Source organism: Mastacembelus armatus, chromosome 5 (genome assembly GCF_900324485.2).
Source record: "Mastacembelus armatus chromosome 5, fMasArm1.2, whole genome shotgun sequence".
Lineage (NCBI taxonomy): Eukaryota > Metazoa > Chordata > Actinopteri > Synbranchiformes > Mastacembelidae > Mastacembelus > Mastacembelus armatus.
In genome coordinates, this window is record NC_046637.1 from 2,140,202 (window position 1) to 2,164,039 (window position 23,838).

General features: G+C 40.5%; 3 protein-coding genes and 1 long non-coding RNA gene across 7 annotated transcripts; 2 read left to right on the top strand and 2 right to left on the bottom strand.

Annotated features, from left to right (window-relative positions):
- Positions 1-454: 454 nt before the first annotated feature.
- Positions 455-7,780, top strand: LOC113130117 (deoxyribonuclease-1-like). Of its 2 annotated transcripts, none has more exons than XM_026306450.1 (10): positions 455-555; positions 1,535-1,620; positions 1,714-1,808; positions 2,541-2,627; positions 3,522-3,634; positions 3,710-3,822; positions 6,157-6,311; positions 6,395-6,491; positions 6,642-6,705; positions 6,889-7,780. In XM_026306450.1, exons 2-10 carry the CDS (start codon positions 1,540-1,542, stop codon positions 6,978-6,980), a joined length of 897 nt encoding a protein of 298 aa, XP_026162235.1. In that variant the 5' UTR covers positions 455-555; positions 1,535-1,539; the 3' UTR covers positions 6,981-7,780. The 2 variants fall into 2 exon arrangements, with proteins under 2 accessions (XP_026162235.1, XP_026162234.1); XM_026306449.1 differs by having other exon boundaries at positions 487-635.
- Positions 7,781-9,713: 1,933 nt separating this feature from the next.
- Positions 9,714-10,009, top strand: LOC113130118 (uncharacterized). Its single transcript, XR_003295663.1, has 2 exons — positions 9,714-9,835; positions 9,913-10,009. It is a non-coding gene; the product is annotated as an uncharacterized LOC113130118 (long non-coding RNA).
- A 4,059-nt stretch (positions 10,010-14,068) lies between these two features.
- Positions 14,069-18,817, bottom strand: LOC113129986 (deoxyribonuclease-1-like). The gene is made up of 8 exons (XM_026306268.1): positions 18,717-18,817; positions 17,815-17,900; positions 17,627-17,721; positions 16,888-16,974; positions 15,875-15,987; positions 15,685-15,797; positions 14,252-14,406; positions 14,069-14,168 (listed from the first exon to the last, which is right to left on the bottom strand). Exons 2-8 carry the CDS (start codon positions 17,893-17,895, stop codon positions 14,069-14,071), a joined length of 744 nt encoding a protein of 247 aa, XP_026162053.1. The 5' UTR covers positions 17,896-17,900; positions 18,717-18,817.
- Positions 18,818-19,313: 496 nt separating this feature from the next.
- LOC113131004 (protein SEC13 homolog) lies at positions 19,314-23,723 on the bottom strand. 3 transcript variants are annotated; one of them, XM_026308037.1, is made up of 4 exons: positions 23,570-23,712; positions 21,675-21,795; positions 20,821-20,967; positions 19,314-20,296 (listed from the first exon to the last, which is right to left on the bottom strand). In XM_026308037.1, exons 1-4 carry the CDS (start codon positions 23,635-23,637, stop codon positions 20,186-20,188), a joined length of 447 nt encoding a protein of 148 aa, XP_026163822.1. In that variant the 5' UTR covers positions 23,638-23,712; the 3' UTR covers positions 19,314-20,185. The 3 variants fall into 3 exon arrangements, 2 of the variants coding, with proteins under 2 accessions (XP_026163822.1, XP_026163824.1); XM_026308039.1 differs by having other exon boundaries at positions 21,741-21,795; positions 23,570-23,709; XR_003295748.1 differs by lacking the exon at positions 19,314-20,296 and adding an exon at positions 22,080-22,213 and having other exon boundaries at positions 20,529-20,967; positions 21,741-21,795; positions 23,570-23,723.
- Between the last annotated feature and the right edge of the window lie 115 nt (positions 23,724-23,838).

Sequence of the window (23,838 nt, forward strand, 5' to 3'; positions counted from 1 at the left end):
TGTCCACATCTGTCTGTGTGTTTTAAACGTAAGTGTCCTGTAGGTTTCAAGTTTCCACATCACGCTGCTGACTGGACCACAACTGGTTTTCACACTTCATACTGGTCAGCTGTTACAGACGCCGCCTTCATTGAATGGATGTCTTAATTACAGACACAGAGGTCTGTCGCTTGTATGTTACAAGGAAAACAGGTCATTTATCATTAAAATGTCATTTTTAAAATTGTCATATTTTCAAGAGAACAACGGCAGGCTCAATAGAAATCTCATCTTGTAGACGTCATGTTTTAGTTCTTTAAATTTTCATTCCTCGTTTTTTAATGTCCATAATAAAAGTACAATAATTCAGAAATGAAGAAAGCACTCTTTTTTATTCTCATTAACTTACTGTGGAAAATGTGAGATACAGCTGCATTTAGTAATGAGGCTGCAGAATCCACAGAGCCCACGGGGGCAGGGTTGTTACATGTACTGCAGTTATAGTAGACACATCCTGTTGTTGTGACCAGCAGGCTCTTCCTGCACTGTTCAACACTTGTCCTACTTTCTGCAGAGGTGTGTTGGTTTTCTGGTTCATCAGCAGCTGCTGCTCCTCACGTTCTAACCTGTTGATTTAGTTTCTTTCAGCAGAACTGGTGAGTTCTTCTATTTTTTTAACTTATTGCACCTCTGCACTAGAACTGAGTGACTGTGTCTGCCAAACAGGTTGAACTTGGTTAAACCTGGTGCGGGTCAGCGGGAAACACTTTTAAACTGTTATCTGAAAATGTTCTTGTAGAAGATTGAATACTGAGATAATAAATGTATTTTCATTTTCACTTTTGCACTGAAAAGACGACTGAAACCTAAAAACTGCTGTGGATGCAAATGTTGCGGACAAGACGTCAACTCATTTTTATCGTGTAACTTCAAGATAAGTTGACAAACTGAGAGCAGGAAGAGCTGAGCTGAGCTAAACTTACATGTTGGGTCCTGATAATTCAAAAATCGCAATGTTTTGGAAAATTAAAGTGCGTGTGTTTGTGTTTTAAAATTAATTATTATTTAAAGTTAAAATTTGCTGCAGCTCAGCATTAAGAAACTGTTTACTGTCTGTGTTGATAAGAATTGAATTATGCAGTATAGTATATCTATGGGTTACTAAGCACTTTGATGTTACTTTAAGCACATCTTGAACGTAGGAAATGACCTATAGTACTATTGTTACTACTGTTACTTAGGAACTAAAGGACTGTGGCATTCATACCAGTGTTAAAATACTTCTATGAAACATGTTAACTACACATACACAGTGATCTTGTTCTGTGTGAGAGAAAACTTTGACATTTTGAATGAAGCTGAAAGTAGGACAAGGAACTTTCATGTCATAATACTTCCTCTCAATATAAGTTGAGTATGTATGAACACATGAAATGAGTTTCCTTTTCTGTTTCTGTTCCCCTTTTACTCCCTTCATCTATTCTGTTTTTCCCAGTGTAAACAAACAATATCCTTTCACTAAACTGCTGTCAATGACTTTTCTTTCATAACAAAGTCAAAATGAAGATAGCAGCCTTCAACGTCAAGAAGCTGGGAATGGAAAAAGTCAAAAAGAAAACTGTCATGCGCCACCTGACCAAGGTAACTCCTGGATAATAACTGAATGTCCAAGTTAGCAAACAGTAAAATAAAGCGCAGCAACTACTGTGTTGAACAACATGGTGTTTATTCCAGATCATGTCCCAGTACACTGTGGTGGTGATACTGGAGGTGGTGGATAAGACTGGTAAAGCCATGGGGAAGTTGCTTCAAGAGCTCAACAACACTGGGTAAGTTTTCTGCAAAGCCAAATATCTCAGTAACAGTTCGCTCATGCTTGTGTGGGGTCAAAGTTTAGTCTCAGTGACTCTTCATCATGGACGGATTACTGAACAGTGGGCACTGGCCAGGGGCCCAAAGGGGCAGGGGTGCCCTGGGGAACCTCTGCATGAAATGACTTTTAATATATCGTCGATAAAACGACTACAAAGACAAAACTAGTAGAAGTACCCGGTGCCACGGTGGTATACCCCCAAACATCTTTCTTCTACCTTAGTAACTGTTGTTTTCACTTGAATCCTTTTCCCGCTCATTGTCAAATTTGTTCCAAACTCACTAACCGGATGTCCTCCCTGTGAGTCATCTCCCCCTGCTCTCACTGACTCACAGAGTGTGTTCTTTTATTTCCTTGTGGAAACTTTTGCATGTGGGCTGTTCCCATCAGGAGTTGCCAGTCCACGATGGCTCGATAAAAGAGCTTCAAAACAAAAGACATAAAACAAGTATGACTAGACAAAGTGTAACTACAAAGAGACAGAAAATGTCTGTGGCCCTGTGTCGTACAACTGAGAGGGGCCTTTTACATGGTTGTGCACCAGGGGCCCATTGTTTCATTATCTGTCCATGGTCTTTGTGCTCTTGAGCCAAAATACAAAACACACGGTACACACATCTGACATACACAGAAATGTTATGTTTCTTAATTATAGGCTTATATTTTGTGTTGTTTGTGTTTCCTTCAGCAATAACAGAACACATCCCTACAACATGATCGGAAGCCGCCAGCTGGGACGAGACACCTACAAGGAACAGTTTGTTTTCTTCTGGAGGTGAAAGTCGATATCAACCCAAACTTATTTCAATCCTAATGCATTAATTAGTGCATGAAGTGTTGTGGTGTGACATATGAGGCGGGTCTTCAAAGGTACGTTAATCTAGATTTAACACACAGTGATACCACACAGTGCCAGGCCGCTCTGTCTGTATTGTATCTGACTTGAATACGGGAGGAATTGGAGCTTTGCGTAACATTAGTGCTTTGAGTCACATTAGCAAGAACCAGAGCGTCTACTGGACTCCTTAGTCAGCTAATGCTAGCTTTGGACTAGACACTTTGTCCCAACCAGGCCTTCATACTTGAAATCATAGCTCAAGAAGAGCACAATGTATTTTATATGTCTACGGACCAGAAGGTGGACATAGCAAGTTTATTAATAGAGGTGGAGGACCAGTCCACAGTTCAGACAGGTGCTAAATTACACGACCGTGTGTGAAAACACATTGAAGACATTTTTGGAGAAAAAGTATCGAAGATAATGGAGAGGCAGACAGAGTCACGGCTGCCGGAGGAAGCGCCTGAAAACTGAAAGAGTTCCAGTCCTGGCCTCCTGGCCTCCTAGTCTGGGGCAGGACTGGAACTCTTATTGTCACCACAGTGTGACATGGGTTTTCTCCAGGTGCTCTGGTTTCCTCAGAAATAAAAATTCCTTAAAAAAAAAAAAGTCTGAGAAAAATTTGAGCGTGTGATTTTTTTCCAGGCAGGTTTGGCTGACAGGACACTTTATATACTTTATAGATCTCTATGAAGAAAACAAGGTCTAGTTTTCAGGTTTTTACATAGCAGCTGAAAAAGAAAGTAGGCAGAGCAGCTTTAAGTCTGTCTCGTGTAACATGCACATGAAGACACTGATGTCTTATCACATGTGTGTGATTTAATGTCTCAGACGTGATGAGGTGACAAAGACAGACTGTTACCAGTATGAAGACAATCAAGTGGGAGATGAAGACGCCTTTGCTCGAGAGCCCTTTGTCCTTCGCTTCAGCTGTCCAACTACAGGTATGTGCTGTACATATTATCTCTCAATACCTGAACCAGTTTCTCTTTACTTATACTGGACCTGTGTTCTACTAGTTGTGGAAGACCTGGTGCTGATCCCAGTCCACACCAAGCCACAGGATGCTCAGAAAGAGCTGGATGAGCTGCATGACGTGGTCAATAGGGTCAGGAAGAAGTGGAGAACTGATGTAGGTTTGATCGTTTGTCTTATTGCCTTTGAAAGAAGAATCTACCGTCTGACTCAGAGGGGCTGATTCACCTACTGTTAAACCATTTCCATGATATTTAAATCCAATTCAAAGCAGGTTTGGAGACCAAATCTGATCACTATTTGCTCCACAGTGAGTTTCTGCTCTCCAGCTGTTCAGCCTCCTGCCACTCTGGGGCTAATTTGAATAATTACATATGTAAATGCTGCTGCGAGGGATGAAATCAGATACAGGTTTTAACTGAGCTACAGCTTTCCATTCAGGTGATATGCAACAGAAAATGTAGAATCATTTATTAGACTGATGGTTTGTGTGGTTATTTTGCAACAGTCTGACATATGACAAAGGATCCCACATGTGTAAATGCAGTTTGACAGCACCTCAGCTGACAGCAGTGGTTGTTGGTCCTGACAGCCAGGGATTGTGGGTTCGAGTCCCATCTGGGGTGTGAAGCTGTATGAGTCTGAGTCATGACAGCTTGACTTTAGCTGTTGAATCAAAATGTTTCACTACTCATTAAACAACATCTTTGGTTTTTAGACCATTGATCACATCAAGCAGCACATGCCACAGCTGTGCAGGAGGATCAGTTAAATAAATAGACATAATTATTGGAATAAGTGAATTCAATTCTCAGAAAACAGCAGTGATGAAAATGTATCAATCAATTACATATTTCAGGTAAGGCAAAGGTTTAAGGCAGTAATAATACACAGGGGGATGCTTTTAATATGAATTATATGTTTTCATTTATCAATGAACTACATACAAAGTGCAGTAAATGGAACCAAACCTAAATCTAATCAGTATCTGCAGCTCTTCCCTTTGCCCCTAAACCAGCAGCAGTTCTCTGTGGTTGGACCTGACACAGTTTCTCCTGGTACTTTGCAGAACCTTAGAGAAGCTGCTGCAGTTCTTCTGTAGGTTCAGGCTGTCCCAGGGTTTCTGTCTCTTCATGTGATCTCAGACTGACTCCATGTCACGATCCATTTCTCTGGACTTCCTGTTATTTTATTTTGAAGGATCCTGACAGGAACTGGTTTTTGATTATTTCAGTTTCTTTATGTTGACCTAATTAGTTGATTATTTTCACCTGTTTCTTGTTTTGTGCCCGGTCTTTATATACCTTGGTTGTTTCTTGTTTTAGTGGCCGGGTTGTCTGTTATGTATTCTTTTGAGTGCTGCCAAGACAGTGTTTTGAGTGGACTACCTTTTGTTCTCCCAGAGTTAAGTATTTTGTCTCTTTTGGTCTTTGTTAGTTTTCTGGTCCTTTTCCCATGTCCTCTGTTCATGTGTCTTAGTCTCGTTTCATGTTTTATGCCCTTGTTGTTTCCATGCCTTGATTCCCCGTATTCATGCTCTCGCTTCCCGTGTGTCTGGTGCGTCTCCTTAAATGTGTGTGACCCAGACCCTTCATGCCCTGTTACCCTTGTGTCCATGTTCCTGCTCCCTGTGTAGTCTGATGCGTCTCCCCAGTTGTGTGTGTGACCCAGACTACCTCATGTTGTAATTCCCTTAATGTGTTCATGTTTCTTGTGTGGTCTGGTGCGTCTCCCAAGGTGTGTGTGTGACCCTGATCCCTTCATGCTTGATCCCCTGTCCACGTTCATGTTTCCTGTGTGGTCTGGTGCGTCTCCCAAGGTGTGTGTGTGACCCAGACCTTCATGCCCCGACCCCGTCTTTCATGTTCAAGCGTTTGTGTGTGATCTGGTGCGTCTCCCTAATTGTGTGTGTGTGACCCAGACCTTCATGCCCTGACTCCCCGTCTCTCATGTTCAAGTGTCTGTGTGATCTGGTGCGTCTCCCAAGTGTGTGTGACCCAGACTCCTCTGGCCTTGTTCCCTCGTGTCCTTGTCCTATGTTCATGTTTTGTCCTTGCTACCCTGCCTAGACCTATCCCCTTTTGCCTTGAGTTTTGTTCTTGTTTTTCCTAGTCCTGTTAATAAAGTCTTGTGTTGAACATTAGGTACCAGTGTGGGCGCTTCCTTGGTCCGAACTTTATGCCATAGTTTCCCGAACCCTGACACTCCACACTGCCCAGATCAGGGCTCTGTGGGGGGTCAGACCATCTGCTGCAGGACTCCTGGCTCTTCTTGTAAATAGTTCTCCGTAAACTCCAATGGGTTTTTTATGGACTCCTTCTCCTGCACAACAAACCTGGGCTCAATCAGACACCTGATGGCGTGTGAAAAGAACTGAAAACATCTGAAATGCCTAAAAGCTTACACACAATACTGTATGACTGATTATAGTAAAAACATGCCCGGACAAATATTTACATAGAGCACTTTTTATTGTGATATTTTTCTGCAGAACATTATGCTTCTGGGGGACTTTAATGCGGATGGACATTATCTTTCCAAGAAGAAGAAGGATAAGATTCGAATTTGCTCTGCTCCCTATTACTGGCTGATAGACGACAGTGTCGACACCACCAGCAGTAACAATAATGACAACACCTACGACAGGTGAGACATGTTAGTGCTGTTAGCAGGAATATTTGTTATTGGTTTGTTCTTTCTACAGATTGTGATGGATTTTCTGCCAACAGGATTGTGGTGTATGGAGAGACCATGCGTGACGCCGTTGTCCCTGGTTCAGCCAAGCCCTTCAACTTCCAGACTGAGTTCGGGCTGACGGATAAACAGGTAAGACAAAATTTCTGTTTCTCTCAGAATACCAGTGTCATTAAACTCTAAACATTAATCATAATCTGTAACCCCTGGTTTTGTTTTTTGAAAAGAATAAAATACAGCACCCTCTAGATAAAGTCAGTGTGTCTTTCTTTGCTTTTCCAGGCTCTGAGCGTCAGTGACCACTACCCTGTGGAGGTGGAGCTGCAGACAGTGCAAACAGTGTCAGGTCATTCATCCTGAATGTCTGAATATCTGAATTCAATTAGTGCACTCTGAGGCATCAGTTATAGATTTTGGCTAAACTAAAAAAACAACAAAACCAGTGCTAACAAACTGATTTTATATTTGTATTCCATTGTGTTAATTTGGGTGCATGTTTCAGTTTTGTTTCTGTTCAATAAACCAACAGGGCCACAGAAGAAGAAGCCAGGAAAGCAGAAGAGAGGACAGTCGTCAGATGTGACCGACGCACCAGCCAAGAGAAGAAAAGTTGCCAAATAAAACTGATTTTCAGGATCTTTTATCACATAATGAATGTATCTTTGAATTGTCTTTACTGCTTACTGACATTTCTGTTTGAACAGTGTTTATGTTTTAGAATCTACATGGACTCTTAAAGTATATCATACATTTCCTATTATTAGAAAAAAGATAGTCTCCAATAATCAGCGGTGGAACAAGTCCTTTGTTCCAGGTATTTAAAAAGTTACTGAAGCAAAATGACAGAAGTATCAACATTTGAATTTCCCCCCAGGGATCAATAAAGTTTGATGATCAGTCTGTATTTTGTTGGATCCATCTCTAACTAAAGTTATCAGATAAATGTAGAGCAGGAAAAAGTCCAAGGTTTGACTCTGACATGAAGTGAAGTGTCATGAGTCCCTCTGGGGACTTCCTGCCAGAGGACTCTTATTTTGTGTGGCCTTCCTGTTTCCCCTGTTCTGGTCCCTGGCGGCTTTATGTTAATTATCTGTGTTATTAGTTTCCCCTGTTCTGGTCCCTGGCGGCTTTATGTTAATTATCTGTGTTATTAGTTTCCCCTGTCCCCGTTATGTTCCCCTGAGTTTGATTACCTGTTGTGTGTTCCCCTCTTTATACCTCCCCTCTTCCTTTGTTCTGGGCTGAAGCATTAGTTATGGTTATTGATGGTTCAGTTGGTGTTTTGTATACTGAAGTGAGTAATTGTGTTGTGACCGTCTCACTCGGTCCTTTCGAGTCATACCGTGTAATCCGGTTACTAGTTTGGTTTTGTGTTTGCCCTGGAAATCCCAGGAAGGAATAAACGCCTCAGTTGTCCTGCATTTGGGTCCTCACCTCTCCTCCTTCACACCACACCACCCACACCTCGTGACATGAAGTCCAAGGATGAAGTAGCTCGACATGGAAATACTCAGGTAAAGTACTAATACCTTAGTATTGCACTTGAATAAATGGACTTACCTTCCACCACTGTTTTAATGAGCAGGTTTTGACTTTTTTTTTAAATATGTAGACTATATATTCAAATATTGTTTCTGTTATTAGAAATAAGTTTGTGTAACAACTGAATGTAATCTTTTAATTTGGAGAAATCTGAAAGTTTTAATAAAAGACTTTTATTTTTAAAAAGAGAGAGAGATTGTGCATGTATGAAAACGTGCTCAGGCTGTTTATTTTCCTGAACTCTTTCCATTCATCACTGTTTGCTGGGTCTGCAGTGAAGTTTGGGTTATTTTAGTGAGTTTTAATGTCAGTAATCTATAATCATGTTTATTTATCGAACACTTGATAAATTCAAGTTAAAAACTGCAGCACTTTAAAAAATCAATTAAAAGGCCTCAGATCAGAACTTTGTTTAGAAAAAGAAGCAGATTCAGGAGACTGACAGTCCAGGACAGACTGAAACACACCTGAAAAAGAGCTGCCAAGGACACAGGGTCCTAATGGGTTGAAATGGTTTTAAGAAGGAATTTAAAATGTCACTGGACTGGCCCAGTGGTTTGGGACCTTAGGACCTTGACTGCAAATGCTGTGCCCCCTTTAGTTTTTGGCCAACCCTATAAACCTGAATTTACTCATCTGTTCATTTCTGGCAGAAAGGCCATGAAGAGTCTTAAGAGATTAAAAGATCCTGGAAGCCAGAGCAAAGATGACAAAACAAGAGTGATGTGGTATCAGCTCCTGGTTCTGGTTAGCAGGTTCTGACAGGAGTTCAGGTTGCACAAACTGTGAAGAAATAAATGCATATGAAACTGTGTCTGAGTGCTTTTAAGCACAGACATGAGCATCAGAAACACTGGACACCTGACACCACAGCACCTCTCCTCCTCCGTGACTCCACCTGGAGGAGGATTAAAAGGCCCAGGGACACCTGAGACTCCTCACTGTGGTCACACATCCTCACCTATTTCACTTTTCTCTGCTTCTCCATTTCATTCGCTCATTCATTCCCTGATTCATTCAGTTTTTATTTGAAAACTTTGCCTTCTTCCCATCTTTCTGTTTTCTGCCGGAGTTCGTTGCCGTGGAGACGCAGACAGACTCACAGCTGCCGGAGGTCGTCGCCGTGGAGACGCAGACAGACTCACAGCTGTCGGAGTTCGTCGCCGTGGAGACGCAGACAGACTCACAGCTGCTGGAGGTTGTCACTGTGAACATAAATCCAGCTGTGGCACCAGGTGCGGTTTCTGCTCACGAAGACACTCCTGCTGAACCTGTGCAGGCTGCAGAAGAGCCTGAAAACAGAAGGATGTTCATCAGGGAGGTCATGAAAAGGCTTGTCTCAAAAATATTAAGTAAAGTGAAGGTGAACCCATGTGTTTTAGATACAGACGCCATCATCAACCATCTGGCTGAAAGAGTTCCAGTCCTGCTCCACGTCCATTCGGCCCCCTGGCCTCCTAGTTTGGGCAGGACTGGAACTCTTATTGTCACCACAGTGTGACATGGGTTTTCTCCAGGTGCTCTGGTTTCCTCCCACATTCTTCAACATTATACATGAATTGGTTTTCATTTTTTGCTTCTTTCTGAAGTGTTCTAAGTAAATTCCTTAAAAAAAAAAAAGGCTGAGAAAAATTTGAGCGTGTGATTTTTTTCCAGGCAGGTTTGGCTGACAGGACACTTTATATACTTTATAGATCTCTATGAAGAAAACAAGGTCTAGTTTTCAGGTTTTTACATAGCAGCTGAAAAAGAAAGAAGGTAGAGCAGCTTTAAGTCTGTCTCATGTAACATGCACATGAAGACACTGATGTCTTATCACATGTGTGTGATTTAATGTCTCAGACGTGATGAGGTGACACAGACAGACTGTTACCAGTATGAAGACGCCTTTGCTCGAGAGCCCTTTAGCCTTCGCTTCAGCTGTCCAACTACAGGTATGTGCTGTACATATTATCTCTCAATACCTGAATCAGTTTCTCTTTACTTATACTGGACCTGTGTGTTCTACTAGTTGTGGAAGACCTGGTGCTGATCCCGGTCCACACCAAGCCACAGGATGCTCAGAAAGAGCTGGATGAGCTGCATGACGTGGTCAATAGGGTCAGGAAGAAGTGGAGAACTGATGTAGGTTTGATCGTTTGTCTTATTGCCTTTGAAAGAAGAATCTACTGTCTGACTCAGAGGGGCTGATTCACCTACTGCTAAACCATTTCCATGATATTTAAATTACTCTGTCAATTCTGATCGTACAGATAAAAGAAGTATATCATTCAAATCTGTAAAGGGTCTACTTTTAGTTGTATATAATAATATATAATATATCATAATAAAAACAAAACGTTGTGCTTTTTTTAAATAAAGAAAGCCGACAGGGTGCGCTCTCGGCCTTTTCTGTCTCTGCCATTTCTCTTCACAGATGTGTAAATAAAACAACCAGAATTTCAGCGAATACTTGCCTCATAAAAATAAGAATTATATGGCTAGAAAGCTTGAAATGTTTTCTTTTGAGTGAAACAATTCAAGTCAAAAACAAATCATCACTTTTTATTTAGTCCGTATGAACGTACACTCTTAGAAAGGATGTGTTAAAAAATGACACAAAAAATGTGCTGCTACGTTTATAACACATTTTGTGCACATTCCAACATAAGATGTTTAAAAAATCTGTAAGATGTGTAGAAAATGTGTAAAAAGCTTGACACTGTTCATGTGTTGAACAATTTAACACAATTTGTGTGTTATATTAAAAATGCAAAGTAGTGTGGGCAAAAGCAAGTTGCCTAGTGATTATGGGTTAGCCATGATAGTTATTCTTCTATTTAACTGTATATTATGATAAATTACATTACTTTTCATTGAAAGAGAAAATAGAATCCAGTTAATATCCAAAATTGCCTGTTTTGGGTCTTTTTTAAGCATGCCCTCTCATAATCATACTGCAAAATATTAAAAAATAATTTAGTTTGATTTTTTTATGATGTTATTGTCATTCCAATAGGAATGAAACAGGAATAGAATTAGAATAGGCTAAGGTGGTCTACGTTTGAATTTAGTACATTAGCTAAATTTTGCTTATAACATCTTAGCTAGTTAACCTTAACAGCTAGCATAGTGGTAGCATTCGCTTTCATATTAATGTTAGTGTGGGATCCTTAAAGCTTGCCTAATACTGGAAATTTCCATTGCTTTGTATTTGATGAAGGTTCATTTGGTCTCAGTAGTATTTTGAATATGTTGAATTTACAAGAAATGGTTTTTTTTTCAAAGTGAAGTGTTACCTAGTTAGCTTGGTTAGCTAGTGTCGGCTCGATGTTCGATTCCCGCATAAATTAACGCAGGGGCACAACATATTAAATTTATTCACAATAATTTAGTAAATGTCTACCTAAAGCCAACTAAAGTAATTCAACAAAGTAACGTTACACTGCGTAGCTAATTCAGTTATGTTAGCTTATTACACAACGTTAAGCAATGTTTAACATCAGCGTGTTATGCTGTGTTCCTTGGGCATTCTAAACGGTAATGTTACACTCAACATAGCTAATTTTCCCTGCGCTGAATCCTGAGCTTTATTTTTTTGCCTTGCTTAACGTATTAAATTTAACCTAAGGTTAGCTAAAGTTACTCAACGTGACTAAAAATAGCTGCGTTGTAAGCTGACAAAGTGGTTAACTGGCCGAAGAGAATGTAAGGACTCGTTACGTCGGCTGGTTGTTTCAGTAGGGTTGTCTTGTGGTGTTTAACGTTGAAAGTTTGGCGTCAATTCACTGAACGTCGGCCATTAGCTAACGTTAGTTAAGATACTGTAAGTTAGCTTGATGTTACGACATACGCACTTTCGGGTGTCCCACAGAGTTGGGAGCCCATGAAAACAGCGTGGGGTGTAGCCTATAGCTTAGCGACCTATTTGTTCACCGTGTTTTACCGTCTAACTTTACAGACGAGTTTGCCTGTTAGTTTTATGTTAGCAACCAGCTTCCGTTATGATGCTACGTTATTTAATGCAGCCGACACAACGGAAGGCTCTTTCAAACGAAGAACTAGCTAATGCCAACGGTTTGCCTTTTAAATAATTGACAGTGTGTAACCCGCGGCGTTGAGACATTGTTTACCTCTGTACAAATAGGATTCTCTTCACGATGGATGTCACAAGGTTTATTGGCTCTACGTGTATGCAACTACATTCTGGTATAGTGGTGTAGATTAGTGTGTCTTTCTTACATGTGTCTTACATGTTTTGTTTCTTTTTAGAACATTTATAACAACCTGGAATCTGTCAAAGTCCAACAATTTTTAAAGATGAGAATTATCAGTGTCCACAATGCTGTGAACCTCATAGATCAAATCCTAGCCCAACATACTGGCTATATGCTTGATAGGTTGTTAAAGTACAACACAGATTTTATGGAATTTATTGATGTTGACTCAAACATAGATGTGAAGGATTTTGATAGATTCCAGGTCTTTCTGTTAGCTGGACGGTCCCAGACTGAAACCTGTCGTGGAGAGAAGCATCAAAATCAGGTATATTGTTTGCGTACCACCATTTTCAAAGACAAAAACTGTTGAACTTCATTTAGTTATTTTATAACCATGGTGATTAAGATACCCACCTGTATAAATATGCACATTATTAATTCTATCCAGTTGGTACATATATTTTATAAGCAAGATCTAGAATCGGCCTCTCTTGTAAAATGATGCAGATGATTCTAAAACCACATTTTCTTACAATCACACTGTAGATCTTATGAATTTGACAAATTTGAAAAGGTAGCATTATGACTAATGTTAGAGTAAGTTATTGAAGTAATTAAGGAAAGAGTACGATTTTTAAAAATGACTTTGTAAGTGATTGTATGTCCATATCTTCAGTGGTCATAAGTTTATAAATTGACCTCTCGGGTGAAAATAAATTAATTCTTCAAATCAAACATGACACCAGTAAAATTTTATTCACTAATATTTGTTAAATATGGTCAAACAGATTCCTTCTCAGTTATGGTCAGAGTAAAATAACCGTACCCCTTTGTCTAATGTCCAAAGTATGACGACCTAACAAAGCTGTGGGAGAAATCACATATAATGTAATATTCTAAAACTGCAACATGAAAGATTCACAGAGTGAATTCATTTTGTGGAGAAAAAAATACTGAAATATACAGACAGGTCAGTTTGTTCAGACTCCTCAAATGTGTTATAAACACTGAGTCTGCCTGTTGATGTGCTGCAATTATCAACATCACCATGATCATTATCGTCAACACCGCCATCGTCACTGATCAGCATCATCAGTGACCACTGGTAGTATCTTCAGCAGTTGATGCTCACTACTAAAGAATGGAAACACTTCCTCAGTAAAAGTGTGTGTGAACGTGTGTATGTGTGTGTTAGTATCAGTATCAGAGAATGACAGTTCTCCTTCATCAAAGTCAAGATGGACTCTGATCTTCTGAAACCTCTGCACTGAACGTACAATGGAGGGATTAGATGGGATATATTTGCCTTGGATATATATATTATATAGATATTTGTCTAATAATAGGAAATGTATGATATACTTTAAGAGCCCATGTAAATTCTAAAACATAAACACTGTTCAAACAGAGAAATGTCAGTAAGCAGTAAAGACAATTCAAAGATACATTCATTATGTGATAAAAGATCCTGAAAATCAGTTTTATTTGGCAACTTTTCTTCTCTTGGCTGGTGCGTCGGTCACATCTGACGACTGTCCTCTCTTCTGCTTTCCTGGCTTCTTCTTCTGTGGCCCTGTTGGTTTATTGAACAGAAACAAAACTGAAACATGCACCCAAATTAACACAATGGAATACAAATATAAAATCAGTTTGTTAGCACTGGTTTTGTTGTTTTTTTAGTTTAGCCAAAATCTATAACTGATGCCTCAGAGTGCACTAATTGAATTCAGATATTCAGACATTCAGGATGAATGACCTGACACTGTTTGCACTGTCTGCAGCTCCACCTCCACAGGGTAGTGGTCACTGACGCTCAGAGCCTGGAAAAGCAAAGAAAGACACACTGTGACTTTATCTAGAGGGTGCTGTATTTTATTCTTTTCAAAAACCAAAACCAGGGGTTACAGATTATGATTAATGTTTAGAGTTTAATGACACTGGTATTCTGAGAGAAACAGAAATTTTGTCTTACCTGTTATCCGTCAGCCCGAACTCAGTCTGGAAGTTGAAGGGCTTGGCTGAACCAGGGACAACGGCGTCACGCATGGTCTCTCCATACACCACAATCCTGTTGGCAGAAAATCCATCACAATCTGTAGAAAGAACAAACCAATAACAAATATTCCTGCTAACAGCACTAACATGTCTCACCTGTCGTAGGTGTTGTCATTATTGTTACTGCTGGTGGTGTCGACACTGTCGTCTATCAGCCAGTAATAGGGAGCAGAGCAAATTCGAATCTTATCCTTCTTCTTCTTGGAAAGATAATGTCCATCCGCATTAAAGTCCCCCAGAAGCATAATGTTCTGCAGAAAATATCACAATAAAAAGTGCTCTATGTAAATATTTGTCCGGGCATGTTTTTACTATAATCAGTCATACAGTATTGTGCAAAGGTTTTAGGCATTTCAGATGTTTTCAGTTCTTTTCACATGCCATCAGGTGTCTGATTGAGCCCAGGTTTGTTGTGCAGGACAACAAGTCCATAAAAAACCCATTGGAGTTTATGGAGAACTATTTACAAGAAGAGCCAGGAGTCCTGCAGCAGATGGTCTGACCCCCCACAGAGCCCTGATCTGGACAGTGTGGAGTCAGTCTGGGATCATATGAAGAGACAGAAACCCTGGGACAGCCTGAACCTACAGAAGAACTGCAGCAGCTTCTCTAAGGTTCTGCAAAGTACCAGGAGAAACTGTGTCAGGTCCAACCACAGAGAACTGCTGCTGGTTTAGGGGCAAAGGGGAGAGCTGCAGATACTGATTAGATTTAGGTTTGGTTCCATTTACTGCACTTTGTATGTAGTTCATTGATAAATGAAAACATATAATTCATATTAAAAGCATCCCCCTGTGTATTATTACTGCCTTAAACCTTTGCCTTACCTGAAATATGTAATTGATTGATACATTTTCATCACTGCTGTTTTCTGAGAATTGAATTCACTTATTCCAATAATTATGTCTATTTATTTAACTGATCCTCCTGCACAGCTGTGGCATGTGCTGCTTGATGTGATCAAAGGTCTAAAAACCAAAGATGTGGTTTAATGAGTAGTGAAACATTTTGATTCAACAGCTAAAGTCAAGCTGTCATGACTCAGACTCATACAGCTTCACACCCCAGATGGGACTCGAACCCACAATCCCTGGCTGTCAGGACCAACAACCACTGCTGTCAGCTGAGGTGCTGTCAAACTGCACTTACACATGTGGGATCCTTTGTCATATGTCAGACTGTTGCAAAATAACCACACAAACCATCAGTCTAATAAATGATTCTACATTTTCTGTTGCATATCACCTGAATGGAAAGCTGTAGCTCAGTTAAAACCTGTATCTGATTTCATCACTCGCAGCAGCATTTACATATGTAACTATTCAAATTAGCCCCAGAGTGGCAGGAGGCTGAACAGCTGGAGAGCAGAAACTCACTGTGGAGCAAATAGTGATCAGATTTGGTCTCCAAACCTGCTTTGAATTGGATTTAAACATCATGGAAATGGTTTAACAGTAGGTGAATCAGCCCCTCTGAGTCAGACGGTAGATTCTTCTTTCAAAGGCAATAAGACAAACGATCAAACCTACATCAGTTCTCCACTTCTTCCTGACCCTATTGACCACGTCATGCAGCTCATCCAGCTCTTTCTGAGCATCCTGTGGCTTGGTGTGGACCGGGATCAGCACCAGGTCTTCCACAACTAGTAGAACACACAGGTCCAGTATAAGTAAAGAGAAACTGGTTCAGGTATTGAGAGATAATATGTACAGCACATACCTGTAGTTGGACAGCTGAAGCGAAGGACAAAGGGCTCTCGAGCAAAGGCGTCTTCATCTCCCACTTGATTGTCTTCATACTGGTAACAGTCTGTCTGTGTCACCTCATCACGTCTGAGACATTAAATCACACACATGTGATAAGACATCAGTGTCTTCATGTGCATGTTACACGAGACAGACTTAAAGCTGCTCTGCCTACTTTCTTTTTCAGCTGCCACGTAAAAACCTGAAAACTAGACCTTGTTTTCTTCATAGAGATCTATAAAGTATATAAAGTGTCCTGTCAGCCAAACCTGCCTGGAAAAAAATCACACGCTCAAATTTTTCTCAGCCTTTTTTTTTTTTTATTTCTGAGGAAACCAGAGCACCTGGAGAAAACCCATGTCACACTGTGGTGACAATAAGAGTTCCAGTCCTGCCCCAAACTAGGAGGCCAGGAGGCCAAGTGGACGTGGAGCAGGACTGGAACTCTTTCAGTTTTCAGGCGCTTCCTCCGGCAGCCGTGACTCTGTCTGCCTCTCCATTATCTTCGATACTTTAGATACCAAAGATATCTTCAATGTGTTTTCACACACGGTCGTGTAATTTAGCACCTGTCTGAACTGTGGACTGGTCCTCCACCTCTATTAATAAACTTGCTATGTCCACCTTCTGGTCCGTAGACATATAAAATACATTGTGCTCTTTTTGAGCTATGATTTCAAGTATGGAGGCCTGGTTGGGACAAAGTGTCTAGTCCAAAGCTAGCATTAGCTGACTAAGGAGTCCAGTAGACGCTCTGGTTCGTGCTAATGTGACTCAAAGCACTAATGTTACGCAAAGCTCCAATCCCTCCCGTATTCAAGTCAGATACAATACAGACAGAGCGGCCTGGCACTGTGTGGTATCACTGTGTGTTAAATCTAGATTAACGTACCTTTGAAGACCCGCCTCATATGTCACACCACAACACTTCTTGCACTAATTAATGCACTAGGATTGAAATAACTTTGGGTTGATATCGACTTTCACCTCCAGAAGAAAACAAACTGTTCCTTGTAGATGTCTCGTCCCAGCTGGCGGCTTCTGATCATGTCGTAGGGATGTGTTCTGTTATTGCTGAAGGAAACACAAACAACACAAAATATGAGCCTATAATTAAGAAACATAACATTTCTGTGTGTCTCAGATGTGTGTACCGTGTGTTTTGTATTTAGGCTCAAGAGCACAAAGACCATGGACAGATAATGAAACAATGGGCCCCTGGTGCACAACCATGTAAAAGGCCCCTCTCAGTTGTACGACACAGGGCCACAGACATTTTCTGTCTCTTTGTAGTTACACTTTGTCTAGTCATACTTGTTTTATGTCTTTTGTCTTGAAGCTCTTTTATCGAGCCATCGTGGACTGGCAACTCCTGATGGGAACAGCCCACATGCAAAAGTTTCCACAAGGAAATAAAAGAACACACTCTGTGAGTCAGTGAGAGCAGGGGGAGATGACTCACAGGGAGGACATCCGGTTAGTGAGTTTGGAACAAATTTGACAATGAGCGGGAAAAGGATTCAAGTGAAAACAACAGTTACTAAGGTTACTAAGGAAAGATGTTTGGGGGTATACCACCGTGGCACCGGGTACTTCTACTAGTTTTGCCCACAGTGCCCACTGTTCAGTAATCCGTCCATGATGAAGAGTCACTGAGCCTAAACTTTGACCCCACACAAGCATGAGCGAACTGTTACTGAGATATTTGGCTTTGCAGAAAACTTACCCAGTGTTGTTGAGCTCTTGAAGCAACTTCTCCATGGCTTTACCAGTCTTATCCACCACCTCCAGTATCACCACCACAGTGTACTGGGACATGATCTGGAATAAACACCATGTTGTTCAACACAGTAGTTGCTGCACTTTATTTTACTGTTTGCTAACTTGGACATTCAGTTATTATCCAGGAGTTACCTTGGTCAGGTGGCGCATGACAGTTTTCTTTTTGACTTTTTCCATTCCCAGCTTCTTGACGTTGAAGGCTGCTATCTTCATTTTGACTTTGTTATGAAAGAAAAGTCATTAACAGCAGTTTAGTGAAAGGATATTGTTTGTTTACACTGGGAAAAACAGAATAGATGAAGGGAGTAAAAGGGGAACAGAAACAGAAAAGGAAACTCATTTCATGTGTTCATACATACTCAACTTATATTGAGAGGAAGTATTATGACATGAAAGTTCCTTGTCCTACTTTCAGCTTCATTCAAAATGTCAAAGTTTTCTCTCACACAGAACAAGATCACTGTGTATGTGTAGTTAACATGTTTCATAGAAGTATTTTAACACTGGTATGAATGCCACAGTCCTTTAGTTCCTAAGTAACAGTAGTAACAATAGTACTATAGGTCATTTCCTACGTTCAAGATGTGCTTAAAGTAACATCAAAGTGCTTAGTAACCCATAGATATACTATACTGCATAATTCAATTCTTATCAACACAGACAGTAAACAGTTTCTTAATGCTGCAGACAATTTTAACTTGAAATAATAATTAATTTTAAAACAGAAGCACATGCACTTTAATTTTCCAAAACATTGCGATTTTTGAATTATCAGGACCCAACATGTAAATTTAGCTCAGCTCAGCTCTTCCTGCTCTCAGTTTGTCAACTTATCTTGAAGTTACACGATAAAAATGAGTTGACGTCTTGTCCGCAACATTTGCATCCACAGCAGTTTTTAGGTTTCAGTCGTCTTTTCAGTGCAAAAGGGAAAATGAAAATACATTTATTATCTCAGTATTCAATTTTCTGCAAGAACATTTTCAGATAACAGTTTTAGCAGCAGCTGCTGATGAACCAGAAAACCAACACACCTCTGCAGAAAGTAGGACAAGTGTTGAACAGTGCAGGAAGAGCCTGCTGGTCACAACAACAGGATGTGTCTACTATAACTGCAGTACATGTAACAACCCTGCCCCCGTGGGCTCTGTGGATTCTGCAGCCTCATTACTAAATGCAGCTGTATCTCACATTTTCCACAGTAAGTTAATGAGAATAAAAAAGAGTGCTTTCTTCATTTCTGAATTATTGTACTTTTATTATGGACATTAAAAAACGAGGAATGAAAATTTAAAGAACTAAAACATGACGTCTACAAGATGAGATTTCTATTGAGCCTGCCGTTGTTCTCTTGAAAATATGACAATTTTAAAAATGACATTTTAATGATAAATGACCTGTTTTCCTTGTAACATACAAGCGACAGACCTCTGTGTCTGTAATTAAGACATCCATTCAATGAAGGCGGCGTCTGTAACAGCTGACCAGTATGAAGTGTGAAAACCAGTTGTGGTCCAGTCAGCAGCGTGATGTGGAAACTTGAAACCTACAGGACACTTACGTTTAAAACACACAGACAGATGTGGACAGATGCTCCACAACATAACTAATCTGACATTATAACCACAGGAGCAAAAAAACATGCACAAGCACTTTATTAACATCATATTTAATTACATCAGAATGAAAAACACATTTATGGTTTTTGATTTTACATCTGAAAAAAAAAAACCCAACAACTGAGAAACAGTTTGCAATTTAGTTCTGATCACCATCATCCTAGGAACACACTGCTTTAATTTAGTCTCGGTGCCAAAGGGATGTAGTGGCTGAGTAATAAAGGCAGAGTCTGAATTTACCAAACACCAGTTTGGTTCATAGGCATTGAAAAAACACTGTGTCATGTGTTGATAGGAATGTGCATTCATCAATAGCTTAGGAAACTCATTTGTTATTCATTCATTATTACATTTGTTAGGGAACAGACATTAATGGGGGATTTGTTGTTACAGCTTCAACCATGAAGAAAGTTTTGTTAAAGGATTTTCTTCCTGCTCAATATGAAGCAGCAGATTGTTTGATCCCTGCTGGAGGGGTGAAATGTTGCAGGGGCACATTATGAGAGCGGATGGAGGCAGATTTTCAACATTACATTTGGACCAACATTCATGTACATGTGGCAACTAGAGTGGGAAGGAACTAAAACAAGTGAAGGTGGAGCACGTCAGATAGCAAATGTTTAGTATGACTCAGGTTTGTATTTCTAAACTTCATCAAAAGTTGCAAAGATCCCAAACACTGTGGAGAGATTGTTCCACCATGAAGGTTTCTTTCCCTCTGATAAAATTCACAAACATGTGTCCGGGACAAATATTGTAGGCCCATAGAGACGATGGACTCCTGCTGAAGCCTTAAAAACAAGATTCTAACCCGAGCCCAGTCACTGTGTTGTCAGATCTGTGAAGACTGGGTTCTCCCTGTAGGGTGTTGGTGTGTGTGTGTGTCACTGCTCGTTCTGCTGTGTGTCTGTGATGGTGGACACGGCGCCCTGACCCTTGCTGACGTCACTGATACACGCCCACTGACCATCCATCGACTCCTTCCACAGCGTCACCTACCAAATGAACACACACACAAGGAATAGACAGGAGTGTGTTAATGTGGAACAGTTAGTGGTATCACTGCACAGCTGCTGCAGTAATGACCTGTAATCTGACAGGTTCTTCTCGATCTTTGGTTTAGTTTATCTAATGTTTAAAACAGTTCTATTAACAAAACCTCAAGAGATAAGATTTCAAATAGTTTGTCCCTGTGGGTTAGGGCTAAATTAAAGGAGGACCAGTGAGTTTGATGTTTAAATAAACAAAGCTGTAATGAAAAAGAAATGACAGAGCTCTGGGTGTGAGTACATTTGAAATGAGCTACGTAAGAAAGAAAGAAATTAAGACAATAAAACAAGAGAAACAACTTTGACTGTTTCTATCTTGAGAAATGCAACATGAAAACCTTAAGAAACAGTCAGACAAAAATACGTGTCACATCATTGATTCAAATCAGGAAATTGTGATTCATAAAACATCACACAGCAAACACTGCACAGCTCCAGGATGTGCGCCTGTATTACTGTTCATACTCTACCTTGTTGTCTCCTCCAGAAACAGCGAGAATATTTCCAGTGATGGACCAGCTGACATGCCAGACCACATCATTGAACTTATGGAGCAGTTTGGCCGTCCAGGTGTTGCCTGCAGGGTCGTCACACGTCCAGATAAACACACGTCCGTCCTGGAACCAGGTGCACAGGATCAGTTCCCCACAATTATTATTGGTTTTATTCAAGGATTTGATGTAGCTGGAAATGATTATTTATTTATTTATTTTTTACTGTGACTGAAAACCATTAGCTGCTTTATAAATAGAACCAATAAAGCTTAATGCAGCCTGTTTGAAATTAGATTTAAACACTGGACTGCATGTTTCCTCTGGCTCCACCCAGTGGTCCAGCTAAACACCTGCAAGAGTCAGGAACTTATTTTGTTCTTCCAAAATAAAGTGTATAAACACTGTGGTTATTAGGAATTGATTCACTGAAACATTCTGAGTCACTCTGGAGAACATAGTTGCATAAACATGAGCACCGCTGGAGAGCAGGTGCATGATTTGACATGGATTACTTATTTATCTCTGCATATATCAGTAAATGTGGTTTGTACTAATGTATCTTAAGTGTTACAACAAACACTAGATGTTAAAGTCCCTGTGAGTTGTGTAGTTATTTATTGCTGTATTTTCTCTGGAGGATATTTAATGGTAAGTGACATACTTGGTTAAAATACTTAAAAAATAATACAAAAAGTTAAATCCATCGTCTGGCCGTCTCCAGTTGGTGCTGGAAGAACACGATGACCATCATTAAACTGTTGTTAATGGTTATTGTTAAATTCTGTAAATTATTGCCAATGCACATCCAAGTGGAAAAACAGATGTCTCACGTGAGAGCAGCTGGCAATGGTGCTGGTGGGAAGACCAATGGAAGGAGCCCAGCCGACATCTCTCACCCAATCACTGTGAGCCTCCAGCTTCTGATCCTCCTTCCACTGACCATCCTCCTCTCTGCAGCAGGAACACATAAACTTTAAAAACTTCCTGAAATACATTTTTGGCCACTGGTTTTTTACCCATGTGGGTTACTACTCATTTCAAGTAACATAAATAATAACATAAATGACATGTAATCACAAGGCCACTGCCAGCATGACGAATGGACAGCACAGCCCTCAGAACAGCATGGTGGGAAAATGCCACAGTGTTTAAAGGTATGGTAAAAGCAACAAAGACAAGTCAGCAAAAGCCACCAAAACATACACAATACAGTAACATGCGTGAGTCAAACTCACAGTGTGAGCGTTACTGATCTTCTTGACGTCCCACTGCTGATCTCCAGTTAATGTGAGGAGGGAAACGGCTCCGTCTGAGCTGCCACAGGCCAGAATGGGACCAAATTCATATGGACCCCAGCACACAGAGTTCACTGTGGACACCAGAGAGGAGGTTTATAGACACCACACCACTCAGCTATGCTGCAGCTGTAACCACAACACTGCACATTTCACAGTCATTTTATAAAAAACCCATTCGAGTTTATGGAGAACTATTTACAGAGGCAAGAAGAACCAGGAGTCCTGCAGCAGATGGTCTGACCCCCCACAGAGCCCTGATCTGGGCAGTGTGGAGTCAGTCTGGGATCACATGAAGAGACAGAAACTCTGGGGCAACCTGAACCTACAGAAGAACTGCAGCAGCTTCTCTAAGGTTCTGCAAAGTACCAGGAGAAACTGTGTCAGGTCCAACCAGAGAGAACTGCTGCTGGTTTAGGGGCAAAGGGGAGAGCTGCACATACTGATTAGATTTAGGTTTGGTTCCCTTTGCTGCACTTTGTATGTAGTTCATTGATAAATGAAAAAATATAATTCATATTAAAAGCATCCCCCTGTGTATTATTACTGCCTTAAACCTTTGCCTTACCTGAAATATGTAATTGATTGATACATTTTCATCACTGCTGTTTTCTGAGAATTGAATTCACTTACTCCAATAATTATGTCTATTTATTTAACTGATCCTCCTGCACAGCTGTGGCATGTGCTGCTTGATGTGATCAAAGGTCTAAAAACCAAAGATGTTGTTTAATGAGTAGTGAAACATTTTGATTCAACAGCTAAAGTCAAGCTGTCATGACTCAGACTCATACAGCTTCACACCCCAGATGGGACTCAAACCCACAATCCCTGACTTAGGAGGCCAATGTCTTATCCATTAGACCACTGGGGCTGGAACAACAACAGGCAGACAAGGATCTTTTAGTTTATAGGTCATAAGCAAAGCTGACCCTTAAGCTGCCAGATTCAGAAGCTCTGTTTTGGCCTCAGCCATTGAAACCCAGGTTCTACCAACAGCCTCTAGTTTGAGAGATGCTGTCAGCTGAGGTGCTGTCAAACTGCACTTACACATGTGGGATCCTTTGTCATATGTCAGACTGTTGCAAAATAACCACACAAACCATCAGTCTAATAAATGATTCTACATTTTCTGTTGCATATCACCTGAATGGAAAGCTGTAGCTCAGTTAAAACCTGTATCTGATTTCATCACTCGCAGCAGCATTTACATATGTAATTTTTCAAATTAGCCCCAAAGTGGCAGGAGGCTGAACAGCTGGAGAGCAGAAACTCACTGTGGAGCAAATAGTGATCAGATTTGGTCTCCAAACCTGCTTTGAATTGGATTTAAACATCATGGAAATGGTTTAACAGTAGGTGAATCAGCCCCTCTGAGTCAGACGGTAGATTCTTCTTTCAAAGGCAATAAGACAAACGATCAAACCTACATCAGTTCTCCACTTCTTCCTGACCCTATTGACCACGTCATGCAGCTCATCCAGCTCTTTCTGAGCATCCTGTGGCTTGGTGTGGACCGGGATCAGCACCAGGTCTTCCACAACTAGTAGAACACACAGGTCCAGTATAAGTAAAGAGAAACTGGTTCAGGTACTTGATTGTCTTCATACTGGTAACAGTCTGTCTGTGTCACCTCATCACGTCTGAGACATTAAATCACACACGTGATAAGACATCAGTGTCTTCATGTGCATGTTAC